The sequence below is a fragment of the Chamaea fasciata genome, unplaced genomic scaffold, assembly GCF_029207755.1.
Source record: "Chamaea fasciata isolate MVZ Bird 193981 ecotype frontalis unplaced genomic scaffold, bChaFas1.0.hap1 SCAF_6, whole genome shotgun sequence".
In the NCBI taxonomy this organism is placed as follows: domain Eukaryota; kingdom Metazoa; phylum Chordata; class Aves; order Passeriformes; family Sylviidae; genus Chamaea; species Chamaea fasciata.
This window is the reverse complement of record NW_027094091.1, coordinates 51690009-51704437: the sequence shown is the minus strand read 5'-3', so window position 1 is coordinate 51704437 and position 14429 is coordinate 51690009. Positions and strand designations below refer to the sequence as shown.

Sequence of the window (14429 nt, the reverse complement as noted above, 5' to 3'; positions counted from 1 at the left end):
TCCTCACTCTGTTGATGGAAGTTTGCATTTCCCTTTCAAAGGCATTAACTGCCTGTGCAGCACATGGATGGGATGTCCTGCGTTGATCCCCAGAGAGCATCACCTTTAGATGGAAAGGGCTTCATCATCCCTCAAAGAACTGAGGTTGCACTGAGCAGTCTTTGCTTCACTGGATCCTCTTGCTTGTGCTTTTTGAAGATGAATGTGATGTCTGCCCTTTTCCAGCCACTAAGACTTTTCAAACATCAAAGTTTTGTCGCTCCCTCAGCCAGATCAGCCATATCCTGTGCAATTCCATTGACTCATTTTCTTATTTAAACACATCCTCATTGATTTCCTCATGTCATGTGCCATACTTCATTCCCCCAGACTCTGACACCAGGTGCAGGAGCTGGAAAGCCTGAGAGCAGACCCTGACAGTAAAGATCCAGTCAAAGAAAGCATGTTCCTCATCTTTTTCTGTGCTTGTTGCCTCTGGGTCCCCCACCCATTGAGCAGCAAGCCTGTACTTTCCATAGATATGCATGGAAGCCCTTCTTTCAGTACCTGCATATCCTTACTCCTCCTAGATGCCCAGAACATCACTTGTGCAATATCCAGTTTCCTGCCTGCTTCCTGCAGATAGCTGACAGTGTGCCCATTAGCAACTCCCCTGGGTGCCCTCTCCAAAAACCAGATCCCTGTGTTTTGGTCTAGAGGTCAGTAGTCTTGGTGAGAAATCCTATCATGGTGTTGAGGTTGAAGGGACCATCCTCAGGACTGTCAGGTAGACCGTTTTACATAAAGACTTGCAGTTTGTCTGTGCCATGGTTTTGCCTTCCTGCATTTTTTTTCTTTCTGGTCTGTTGTTGTACAACTCCTTTTTGACCTATCTCCATCCTAAGTAATCTAGTATAACCAAGGACAGTCAGGCCTACAGAGAAAGGGTTATATCTTTTATAAGACCAAATAATACAGCTGGAAGAAAAACAAGAAAGATTTTTGTCTCAGAGGACTTTCATTAGATTTCTGAGCTCAAAGCTCGTTCTCTCCCCTGACTATATTTCTTGGTCTAATAAAAGATATTACTTCTCTTTACAAGCCTAGCAGGTTCATAGAATTACACCAGCAGAGCTACAATGACACTTCTGTATAAGCAAGGAGACAGAAGCCTATACAATTCAAAATAATACATGTTATGTATGTTAAGGTTATCTGTTCAATGTAGTTGTTCTGAGCATAGTGATAATTAGCACAGAAATAGGCCGGGCTGATTAGAAAATGTTTTTCAAAAGAGATACAAGCCTAATACAGGTTTCTGGAGATGGGAATAGAAAATGCCAGTGTATTAAAGGTAGGAATAGACCTGTTGGAGTGACTTATATCATGTTTTCAAGAGTGAAATCGCACACAAGAAGTAACAGAAAGAAATATTGGGGAAATTCTCTTAGCTACTGAAGGGAGATAATGATGAATCCCAGTAGCAGAGGGAGAAGGAAATTGGTGAATATTTTCTAGTTTAGTACATTTTTAATAGTATTCTGAGTTTTCAAATCCATCCTGAAATTACAAAACCACAAGACAGGTTTGGGTGTCAGGGACTTGGACTTAGAACGGCTTGTTTGTGCAAGGACTTAGTTCTGCTTGTTCAAGGAATTTAAATTTGCTAAACAGTGATGGTTCCTGAGAGCAGGACCGTCATATGCTGTGTGATGCTTGCACTAAGTTGCTGTCAATGTTTTCTTAGAAAGCATGTGGTCTTTATTTTCACGGGTTGCAAAACTGATAAGGATTGAACTGATAAATGCAGATGTTCATGCCAGGAACCAGGCAGCCTAATCATGGGAAAAAGATGTCCTGCAAGGGCAATGTGCCCAGGCAAACAAACCAGCATAGCTTTCTGATTATTGAATGCTTTGGAGAAACTGCCTGTAGTCTCCATAAAGGAGCTATTACATGATATTATTCCATGAATAAATTTGTATATGAAAAATAGATGAATTATTCACTTAGTGCATCTTGCATAGAGACAATTTATGTTTCCTATAGCAGTACAAATTCTCATTTTAATGAGTGTTTTAATGCAATGAAAAGTGAGCTGAGCATAGCTCCCAGGTGGTGTACTAAAAATGGAGACACATTCTGGATCTATTCTAGGAAGAAATATAGTTGCATTTGCAGGTGTAGGGATAGGATTGGATTCTCATGTAGGCTAATGAGGCTTATTTTCACTAAAGTTCTCTGGCTTACACCAACCCAGACTCCAGCCTCAACTGCCTTAAATTCGGGTTCATGTTTGCAAAACCTGATTGCGTATTAGGAGTGCAATGAAGTGCAGGTTAAATGAGTAATATATAGCTGTGCCAACACAGTTAATGAAAGTGGCTAGAGTAGAGTGTTTAAATCAGAACAAATGCTGACAGACTAATAGCATTCAGCTCTCCTTTAGACAATGGATAGATGCCACACCAGGTAATAGGCTCTTTTTGGCTTTTTTTTTTATTGGGGTTTGTTTTTTGTGGGGTTGGTTTTTTGTTTTTTGGTTTCGTTTTTTTTTTGGTTGTTGTTTTTTGTTTGTCTCTTTAGCCTGAAATGGCAGACTTACAACATATTACCAGGGTTGCATAGATGGAGGTTAGTTTTGCAGGGAAATTGGAAAAGACCAGGATATTAAAAATATAAAAATTGTTAAAAGAATTATTATTAGGAGTTTGTGTTAAATTCTGAAACTATAGTAATAAAATAATCGTCCTAAGTTTATGAAAGCCATTAACATTCTTCCTCAAAACTATAATGGAGATGAACTCTTGGACAAGAGTAGTCCCACCAAGGGTCAGCTTTCAAGCAAGCACTCCTAGTCCTGCAGACATTTACACCTTCTCCAGCACCTGTTAACCTTGGGGCCTGCTCCTTGAAAGATGATCAATGTCCCCAGGCAAAAGCTATGAGTGTGCAGTGGGAGATAATGCAGTTGTGCACACAGGTGTGTGGAGAAAAAGACTCCAGGATTCTGGTTTTGGGATCTTTCTAGCATTTGGAAAGATGGTATTTTTAAGCCACCCTTCTCAGCTGAAAGAAATTTCTTACATGGGAAGAGGCTGGTAAGGTAATATGAGCCTAACTACTGATTTCTTAATGTACTCTTAAGACAGACATTTCTTTCTTCCTAAAAGTAGAAGATCTTTTCAAATGAAAAGATGATTTTAAAATAGATATCATCCCTTAAAACTAAATCCCAGAAAGACTGTAGTGATGAACACAGTATTACTACTTAACTGATTAAATTATCCCTGCCATATATGCCAATATGTTCTTAAAAGAATCTTTGCAGTATCAAACTTGCGAAGGAAAATTCTCAGTGCTTTAAAGTTCTTGGTTTCTTTACCCTAATTTCAGCAGTGTGTATGAATCTATTGTAGGAATACAGTGTTCTAGCAAATATAATTCTCATTGTTTGCAACACAGATTTATCATGTGTTTCTGTAGTTTTAATTACTAAGATATATTTCTGATTTATTTTTGTGGCAAATTCCAGTGTCATTGGAGCAGTAATTTGCATTTGTAACAAAAATTTATTTCAGTGATTCAGCTATTCTAGACAGGGCTTATTAGATGTTGTCATTTAATCTTTTAAACTAATGATTTACTATTTTCCACGAGGATCTTTTATTTAAGTCTTCGAGTACTCTACCGCATATCATTTGCCATTTAATGTTTATGAAAGCATATGAAATTTGCACTAATGTCTCTGTTTCTTTAATGCAGAGGTACCCACTCCTGCATGGGGTTCCACTGAAGTAGTTACTATCAGATCCTTATAGGATTTAGATATTTTTCTGGTCTGGTTTAGGGATATCCTTTCTGCTACCCAGTGATGAAGCAAACGCCTTCTGGCATATAGGAGGGAATGAAATTGAATGTATTGACTGTGCTGAAAGTGAGTTTATAGTGTTGGTAGTTAGAGAATTGCTTTTGACCATTATCAGTATAACATTTTGTTATCGGTATAGCCGATTTATGGCCTTTAGACCAAAGATTATTTCAGTAACAGTCTATTGATGCTAAAGAGGCCTTTGCTTTGCATTTAAGGCTAGACCATCTGCACACCAAAATTTTAGAGTTTTCTGGACTCCATAGATGGAGGGACCCCAGGTATGAACCAGACCACATTACTCAAAGATTTCCCAGCGCTCAATGCTCCTGGTACCTGTGCTGATCTTTAGGACTCTAGGTGAGCACACCTGCTCTCATTGCAGTTGAATTTAGTGGGAAGAAGTTAGTTCTTGCAATTCAAGTTGTTGGCCACAACCATCTCCTCAAATTCCCTCTTGACCTTTCTGCTCTCCATTGCCCCAAGTGTCAGGGTCAAAAGAGAGCCTTCAGAAGAAGGTGCTGTTTCTTCTCAGCTGGGGCCTGGTACTGACAACTAATTCTGCTTGGTCACTGCTATGGTAAATTTTTGGATTTCTTTACTAACAGTTCTGATTCCTAAGAAAGCTTCTCTATGCGGAAGGAGTAGGAAAAAACACCCCATAATCTTATTTTCTTCAGTACCAAACTCCCACCAATATATGATCCAGTAAATCACTTGTAATATCTGGTCTGTAGTGCACTCAAAGCTGGTGACTCTGTAGCCTTTATACTCTGTGAGCATGGGTTATACTGGAGTAATATTTTTCTAACATAGCAGTGGCAAAATGCAGCTTTGATTTACTAGCCAGTATCAAGCTGGTAAGTGTGTGACATATCCAATTTAGCAGACCTCTTTTTTTCTGCCAACACTAAGAATAAATCCTGAATTTTAGGAACAGTGCATTGATCTATGTGTAAGCAAGGACTGTTTCCATTTCTGTGTTCCTCATTTAAGCATCCCAGGAATCTGAAGAATCAATGGAAAGCAGTTTGTCATCTAATGCTACTCTTGCTTCATTGCCATGTTAGCTCCTCTGCAGTGAGAAACTTGAAGGCAATATTTGAGTAAAAGCTTGGTTTGGTTCGTCACTTTTGACCTAAGCGCTCTACTCTTTAGGCACTCTCCAGAGTGCCTTCACATATGCACATTTAAAATAGAAATAAGCTAAATTGCCCTTTCATGCAAACTTCTCATGGTCCATCAGGGTTTTTTTTCTTTCTTTCTCTCTCTTTCAGTATTTACTTTTTGGTGTTGATGCTTTGTGAGCAGCTGTTTCCTAGCCCCTGTGCTTGGGAAGCATGTTGCACTAGCATGTATGAAAAGGAGACACTCTTGTCAGATCTTTTTTTGTACCACATCTAAGAAAGAGCTAGAAAACTCTGCTGTGCTGAGCAGCAGAAAGTGTAAGATACTTTTATGTTGTGTAAGTTTCAACAGCTTCTGGACAGGTACAAATATGCTTAGGGATATAGAAATTGTCATTGCTGAGCACTGGTGTATGTTCTCACAATACCTGCATACTAATTCCTTTGCCTTTTGTGTTGGCGATGAGAGGCTGAATGTGTCTGAGGAGACAGAAACCCATCGTCTCGGAGATAAAAATAGTAATCTTATCACAGCTGCCTCTCTGGCTTTGTATCTGGTGTTTGGAGGAAGTGTTTTCTTGTCAGTACATCACTGCCTTGACTAAGGAAAGGAGGTGTTTTTCTGTGTCCTTTTCTCATTTGGTGTTTCATGGTGAAGTTGAGAATTGTGCAGCAATGAGAAAGATGCTAAGTATAAGTATGATATGAAACGAGGTTGTTCTATTTCTAAGGTATTCAGGACATGTATTTCCATGGTATGTGCATCCCAGGAACGTCCTCCACCCTTCACCCAAGTCCAGTGAACTTGTTTTTCACGTGTGAGGAAAACAACCACAGCAGTATTGCCCAGTGAGCATTCAGTAGCTGAATAAATAAATAAATGTACTTTTGAGTAAATAGTGCTGAGGTATTGCTTCATTTAAAATCTTTTAGCCTGCCAAAGAAAAATGGAAATTCCCATATGCTATGCCAGAAAAAAGTATACTTCATAACATTGTATTCATATGAAAAGATAACCAGATGTAGAGTTCCTTGATGCGTTACTGTGAAAGAAGTGTGTGATAATTCTGCTTACACTTCAAAAAAAAAGCTAAAGAGGTGCCCCTGAGATTAGTCCAGATGTTCTGTAGCCTCATTGGGCCCCATGTATACTTAAGCATGCATTCCTTGTCAGCTGTCTTTAAAATGAGCGCCAATTTCTTTAGTGCAAGCGCAGGTCTGTACTACTGCTCTGCTACTGCAGTTCCTGGGCTGGAACTACACAGGAGCATTTTTTTTTCCTTCCCAGCTTGGAGAAGGATGAATCTAATACACAATTCTCCATGTGGATTTACTTCCAGAGCTGACTTCCAGACTACTAATTCAGTGGTTATATTGAAGGGGAGATCTTCATTGTAGAAAAAAACAAAGCCAAGGTGTTTCTCAGCATCCGTGCTCACAAAGCTGACTGCAATGCAGTGTGGGGATGCCCAAGTAGCTCAGCACTGGCAGCACTCTGCTGCAGAAGCAGGGCATTCACCATAGGCCCCTCTACTCTGAAGGATTCACTTTTGTGGTTTTCTGGACTGGGTTTATTCAGAATGCTGCTCTGTAAACCCACTTCCCTCCAAATGAAACAGTGGTGGGTTTGCTCTGCACTGTTGCTGTTTGGATTTCTTACTGGAATGCTGGCCCCAGAATTCTGCAACAGCAAACAGGGGTTTTTTGATATTCCAGTCTGACAAACCATTTCTGAAAATTTTGAATCTCAAAAACATGCCTTACTAAGCTGAGGGGAAAGCTGGGAGTCTACTGAAGAATGTTTGAGTACTTCCAGGGAACTATGAGAACCTGAAATGTGCTCTGTGTGTTTTCTTGCTACCTGGAGAGAAGGAGCTTCATGCAACCAAGTGGAAAAAAGTGCTTTTCATTGTTTTTCACTGAATAGGTTTGATCAAGGGTTTTGTGATGGTATCAAAAGCTTATATATTGTGATTTAATACAAGCTGGAGTAGTAACATTGAATAATTTTCTCTGCTTTCATAAAGATGCAGTGGCCGACAAAACAGACCAAGTTCAGTTATAAGACTGGATTTCAAGGTTTTTGGTTTTCTTTCAGGCCGTACATGACTTAGATAAAAGACATTCTTTTTAACTCTTAATATGCTTATGAGAAAGGAGACAAGCATTTGCAATTAAAAATCGAGGTGACTATATTTAAACTGCACACAAACCTGAACTTCCTTGGTATTATCAATTACCCTGGAATAATTCAGACATCAGTGAGAAAGCTTCAAGTGTAAAATGAAAGTGATATTCATGGGTTTTACTCTGTCAGCATTAAGAAATTTGTTAGCAAAGGGATGAGTTCGGTATTGGGTCAAAGAACAGTGTTTTCTGAGTATTTGACTTTAACTGAAATATGGAGGCAATGGGAAAAGAGCTCAACATCTGACTCATTATTATCCTTGTCTGACTCTTTTCTTTAGAGTTGGATAAGGTTGTCAGGGGATGGGAGTAAAAAAAAAAAAAAAAAAAAAAAAAGGAAAAATGAAAACAAAGGAAACAGGGCTATACAATAATTTGTTTTGTTAAGTCCCATCTCCCTCGTGACACAAAAGGAAAAGGAAGAGTAGTTTCCTGAGTGGATTGAGAGAAAAGGAGATCCAAGGGCAAAGAGAAAGGGGAAGGACCCCAAAGTGATTTGAAAAGCTGGACTCGAAGCTGGATGTAGTGAGAACCCTTGACCAACACAAACCCTAAAAAAAACCCACCAGAAACAAATAAAAAAACCAAAACAAACAAACAGAAAACAAAAACAAAAACAAAAACAAAAAAAAAAACAAAAAAAAAAAAAAAAAAAAAAAAGGACAGGGAAAAGCCACAGGAAATGGAAAGGAAGATCAAGGGAAAGAAAAGCAGAGAGGAAAGTACACTGAAAGTGCACAGAGAAATGGATGGCAAGAGGTATTGCAGTATAGAAAAGAGGAAGATAACCACGGGTTAGGGAGCTGCTGAGAGCACTGAATTCACAGTAAAAAAAAGGACTAAAGAAGGGAAAACAGGGTATTTCCCAAAGATGAGAGATGACAGAAGCAAAAAATGATAGATTAAGACCACCAGATTTCAAATTAAAGGGAAAGAAGAAATAGATAAAGTAAGCCAGAAATAAAGAGATGTTGGAGAGGAGAAATCAGGGATCATTAGAATGACACCACTAGCTTGGAGAGATGGCTCATTTTCTTTGAGATGTGGTGATTTACTATACATTTGAAAAATTATACCATTAGATTCTAGAAGCTTGGCCTAAGCACTAAGCATCAGCTTTGTGAGTAGAGCATGCAGGGGGAGAATACCTATGAAGTCTATGTTGTTTCTCCTGTAAATTCAACATTTGTCAGTGGTCTAAAATACCCAATTATAACTTCTGGCTGCAATCTGAGTCCTTGAGACAACATTGAGTCAGGAACTAGTAGGCAAATGAACAGCAGGTTACCAGCAGGTAGCTTTCCATTAGCTTCTTTATTTCAGTTCAGTAAGAAAAAGAAATTTGGGTAGTCCCAAAAGAAAAATATTTTATTTACTCTGTTCGGTGTTATTCTGCCTTGTGCAATGGCTTTGAGGAAAGAAATTCCTACTGAGGTCACTTGCACTTGTATCTATGATCAGTTAACAAAACAAATAGCCCACCTCAACTGCTGCAATTACAATCCTTAGCACACTGGATATAAAACTAAACTTGAGTATTCACATCCTCCTAACAGCCTGAAAATAACAGAGCAAGTCTAGGGGCAGGCCATTCCTTCCAGGCCAGAGACAAATTAAGGCAATAAAACACACTGTACAAAATAATTAACTGAATGCACAGAACTATATAGATTTCACCACACAGAATGTAGGAGAAACAAGTGCTGCTATACATTATCCAATTGTTGAGCACAGTATTTTCTATTGATTTTAACAACTTACTATTTGCTGACTATTACCTAATCTTTGGTGAAAGCAGCAGTTAAACACAGAAAGTTTTCCTGCTAACCAATCCTGTTAGAAAATTGCTGTGAAGAACAAAACTGATCCTTACCTCTTTAATCAAGCCCAGGGGTACAAAAGCCCTCAGTTAACCCCTGGCCACTAGATTTTTTGCAGATTTGGTTGATCAGCTGTTGGTTGCTGGCTAAAGAACTGAACTGAAAGGACTCTTTAACCAGGTAACAGAGCATTTGACTACATTTTACATAACTGACAGTAACATATTGACAAACAAAAGATATCTTTTGTGTTTTTTCTTTTGTGAGACATAGTCTTTACACAATAGGATTTAGTGTCTGATTTCCCCGTTGCTGTTGGACATACTAAATAACCGCTGACAATAGGCATCAGGAATACTCTGTGCAAAACAATTTCTGTGTTGTCCTGCTTGAATTTTGCCTAAATTGGTGCCCTAGAAAATTTTGCAAATGCTGAATCTACACATCACCAAAAATACTCCACCTTTTTCTTCATTATTTTTTGTTGTGAGCCCCATTTCAAGTCTGCCTGGCGCTCCTGGGAATTTGAATCTTCCAGCTGAGTGTCATTTAGTGACATCTTCATGGAGTCTTTTCCATTTCTGTGAATTTAGTATGCTTTGGAATGGAAAAGGGGATTATTAATGCACATTTCTTCAGCTGAAGTCAGATCTTGAGAGAATTCAGTTCCTAAAGCAGGTTGGACCCGGGTGAAAATTGAGGAGGGAGTTTCTGAAGCACATGTGGGTACTTCAGGCAGGGAGGCTGCTATTTCTGCAGCTCACCAGCTCTCTATGAACTGCCTGTCATAGGCATTTCCAGTGGAAATGTTTTGTCAGGCTGCCCATACTAAAACCAAGATATTGTTGGATTTTTTTTCTTTAAGTGACAGAGAAATAAATGAAAGAGGAGTCAGTGATCCCAATGTCCATATAGATGTGGGTGGCAGATGTAGTGCGGTTTTATCTCTCAGATTTCCATTGAACCTTCTCTGGAGTGTTTTCTGCTCTTGACCCTTAACAGTGTTGTGGTAATGCACAATTAATGTGTCTGAGTTACCAGTTGGTTGCATTGGATAAACCAGTTCCTGTATATTTTCTATGTTAATTGAAGTAACAGAACACTCTAGACTTTGATGTAGTGACAAGCACTCAAGTAATTCATCTGTATCAGTATTCTGGTTTTGTTCATTTTCTCTGATGGTCCTCGACAGTGACCATACCAGGCCAATGTATTTTTCTTGATTAATTGACACAATCTGCATTTTACTCTGCCAGGAAAATAAGCGAAAGCTCTCAGATATTCAGCAGAGTTCACTGGTTGCATAGGAAGCAGGGCAGGAAAACTGGCTGTAAGCTCTGTCATAAAGGCATTATAGACTTTGGTGTTCCACGTCCCTTATAAATAATGAAATTGTAAGTACACATGAAATAGATTTTGCCTACTTTAATATTGATATACAAATTCAAGACCTTCCATAATGCATTGTTCATATAGTCAAAAATTTCTGATGAAGAAGGGAAGTAAATTTTTGGCATTGCCAGCAAAACAGGAGAACAAAGCCTATTTTGACAATGATGATAGTGAGGATAACAAGCTGGGATGTGGGATGAACAGAAAGAGATTGCAAATTGGATATCAAAGGAAGTAGAAGACTGACAACTTTTCCATCTTCATCATATTACATTAAACCTAGCAGAGTGAAAGCTGTCATTAGAATAAATAAAAGAAACTGAAACAGAAGTTCAAAGCGCTATAAATGATAAATTTCATGTGGTATGAAGATGACAAGCACTGTGCTCAGTAAGAGAGTGCCCATCACCCATCTGCTCACATCCACCAGAATTAATGTGAGATTCTGCTATTGTCTGATCTATTCTCTCATTTCAACCATCAGAGGGAGAACAAAAGAAAAAGGAAGTAACTGGAGAAGCAGCAAATGTTTTGCAGAAGCAGTTAAACGAGACAAAGCTGAAGAGGGAGCTTCATACCACCCCCGTCTCAATGTTTCAGCAGCAGTTACATTTGCTCCTTGCTGCAATGACAAGCTCAAATTGTCATCAATAAATGTTGATTTGTTTTCTCCTAATAACAGTAAGCAGCTCCCACTCAAAATCAATTTTAACTTTGTTGGCAAGACACTGCACATTTGTCTTCACCGTGACTGAACCGCATAAAGGAACAATTGAATTGAAAATGAAATGAACAATAATTGAAAATTAAAAGTGCCTTTTTAAAGGAAAATTAGTGCTCTGCTGAATTTCCAGAAATGTTTTGTTGGTGGGGAGGTTTTGCCTTAAAAAGGTAGGGTTGGGCTAAAAACTTAATTATATAAATATGTGCACATTAATGTACATAATTAAAAATGGACTTTAACCTCAAAAGGATAAAAAGGCTCTTCAGCAACTTCCTAGGCTTTTAGTTCTGGCAAAAGCAGCAGAGTTTCTGCAGTAATTATACATCCAACACATTTGGATACGCTAATTGGATCTAAGTTCTAATTAATTTCTTCGTGTGACTAAGAATGACAATCACTGAATTAATTTAATGCTGTTTTGTTCTGAACTTAGTACTGTTTTCACTATTTTTCATACAGAAAATGTAGCCTGTGAAATGCTTTGCTTTATAGGATGTCGGTGGTTTGTCACGTCCAGAGTCCAGTGCAAGTACCTTTGCTGCATTTCACTGTACTGTTATGGGTGACACATTTCAGCATTTAGGTTATTCACCTCAAAGTGTGCAGGCCTTTGACAGGGGAGTGGTGAGGACCCGGAATGTGTTAGCAGTCCATCCCTGACATATCTAGAGAGCAACTGGATAACACTGTGCTTGGCCAGAAGAAGCAGAGAGGGCTGCTATGATCTCTTGCTGGTCTTTATGATTGGATGGGAACAAGAAGTGGGGAAACCAAACGGGGTAATTTGGGCTTTTGTTTAGAGACAGTCATAGAAAATTTGAGCAATTTCAGAAGATTAATAGGACAGTTCCTGATTTTGTTTCTCCTTGTATCCTGTCGCTGCTTTCAGTTTCTCTGGGGCTCTGGATCTAGTAGATCCTTGATTCAGTCGTTACTTGTGATTACAAGTATACTTAGCATTACCCTTGCTCATTCCCTGACTGTAGGATAACCTTGACTTCAGAAGAGCAAGAATTAGCTGTGAGTACTTCTGAAAGTGGCAGAGAGAAGTGACTATGTTGTTTAAGGCCAACTTTCTTTGGGAAACATAGAATCTTGGAATCATTTAGATTGGAAAAGACCTGTAAGACCATTGAGACAAACCTAACTTCTGTGTCATTGCAGAGAGTTTTTATTATTACTAATTGAGACATTCATTTCTTGAGGAGGCATCTTCAAAGAATTGGTATAAATATATTGAAATTTAAAAATTTATAAGTTGCTCTAGTCTAATAGGTGTAAGGAAGAAATCAAATATTTCAGATTACCCACTTGTAAATTTGTTAAATATGTTTCCTTAAAGTTTATTGTTTTCTGTTTCACTTTGAAAGATCTATGAAATACATATAAAAAGCCTTTTCACATGAAGGACTGAAAATAATGATTTCTATAAATTCCTGTTCAATTCAGTCAGCAAAGCCCCCTTCTTTATAAAGCCTTTCAGATGGTTTGAAGCAACCTGTCATTTCTGTGACTCTGTGTGAAATTACACTAATATTTTCTATGTTTTACAGTTTGGTTCTCTCACACTATGGTGTTGAACTGTCCAAGAGAATAATCTTAGTAGAGGCCACTGGACCTAACAATACCCTCTTGTTATTAATCTTGGTTTGTCAGAGGGAGAAAGACCTTTTGTTCCTTTAACTAGGAGTCAGAAGATGAGCATCCCTGGAATGGTTTCATTCACAGACCACGGATAAGGCCATTCAGAGCAAGAACTGGGAGCTGCAGGTGCCTGTCTCTGGCTGTGTAATGACTTCACATAGGCAATTGGTTTACCTGCCTTAATTGAGACTCTGCTCCAAAGTCCTCTGAAGTCTGTCATTGTCCTTCTGTTGGGTTTTGGATTTAACACTGGTAATTGTGCAGACCAGCTGAGTGTGGTAGTGAATTTCAGAAATGAAACTAGTTATCTTAGTGTGTGGTGCTAATGTTATCTTGATGTGTGCTTGACTGATTTGTTTCTGTGTGCTCAAAAAAAAAGCATCTGCCATCACACAAAGAACCAGGCAAGTTTTATTTTCAGAGAAGCTGAATTACAAGTCAGTATCTACTAAACCCAGATTGAAAGGCAGATAATCCTAGAGACATTCCTGAGCAAGAACTTCATCCACAGAAGCTCAAGAAATATGATAGCATCAATGCAAAGAATGGCACAGATGAACTTCTTTTTCTGCATTATCTATTGTAATACTCTCTCAACACTGTGATGTGCCTATCCAATGGTCTTTTCCTCAATCATCTTTAAATGTGATTTTTAACCTGGCTTAAAATCACTGCTGTTTCATTACCAATTAGTAGTAGAAGCTTTAATTAAAGCTGGTGTAATTCCTTTTGTCAGACTTCCACTAGGAAGGATGGGCTGAAGCAGAGAGCATGCTAAACTGATGGTAGCTATTATTTCTCCAATTAGCGTATTATTGAAAGTAAGGTAGAAATATTGTTACAGCTACAGTACTTTTTAAATGTTTTTCAGTAATATTGAAATCCTCTCTGACCTTTTTTAAAGGAATGCGTACAACCCCAAATCCTGGATGCTGTCATCCATTGGACACTGGCATTTAAAATCAAAAATTGATATCCTTAATTGCTTCATTTTCAATTTCAAGATGAATCTGTGCACAACCATTCCTTGAGTTTCCATCCCATTGATTCCAGAAGATATTCTATTTCATATATTCCTGCTTGAAGCCACCTAGGAGGAATGACTAGCAAAGTTTTATGGGCAATGAGAAAATGATTTTTTTTTCTCTTTTAGCTTGGCTGCTGGAATCCTGTAACTGGTCTGAATGGGTCACTAACAGACAGAAAGCTGGAGAACAACATGCGAGGAGTGGTTCTGCGTGTGGTGACTGTGCTGGTAAGTGGCTGCTCATCCTTCTGCACTAGCAGGAATGCATTTTCTTCCTTTTGCCTCATCTTTTTGTTAAGTGCACCATTTTACCAAGAAAGTAGTTGGTGTTAGAGGGTCTGATTTAAGCTGGTCAAAAAAACCCAGAAAGATGGATAATTTTCCACAAAATAAAATTGTTTATCAGTACAGTGCATCAGACTGAATCAAACACATTAGAACCTGTTTATTGCACAGGCATGTTGCAAATGAGGTAACACAAGCATGTGAGCTGATAAAGGGCAGCTTCAAGTGCCCTGTTAGATAAAGTTACCTAGCTGAAGCTCTAAGTGGTTCAACTCAAATCACCTTGGCAAATTGCATGCAGTCTAACACAAATTGTTGCACTCAGAAAATATTCAAGGTCAGCTTAGGTCAAGCAATGTTAGTTTGGTAAAAC

The 14429-nt window shown here is 38.6% G+C and overlaps 1 protein-coding gene across 3 annotated transcripts in view; it reads left to right on the top strand.

Moving 5' to 3' along the window:
* Window positions 1–14429, top strand: part of GRID2 (glutamate ionotropic receptor delta type subunit 2) — a 675112-nt gene that overhangs the window by 519590 nt on the left and 141093 nt on the right. For all 3 annotated transcript variants that reach the window (XR_010721503.1, XM_066186372.1, XM_066186371.1), the window contains exon 9: window positions 13898–13999. Coding sequence is in view for 2 of the 3 variants with exons in the window: in XM_066186372.1 (XP_066042469.1) it covers window positions 13898–13999 (102 nt within the window). In the remaining variant the exon portion in view is untranslated. The remainder of the gene's footprint in view (window positions 1–13897; window positions 14000–14429) is intronic.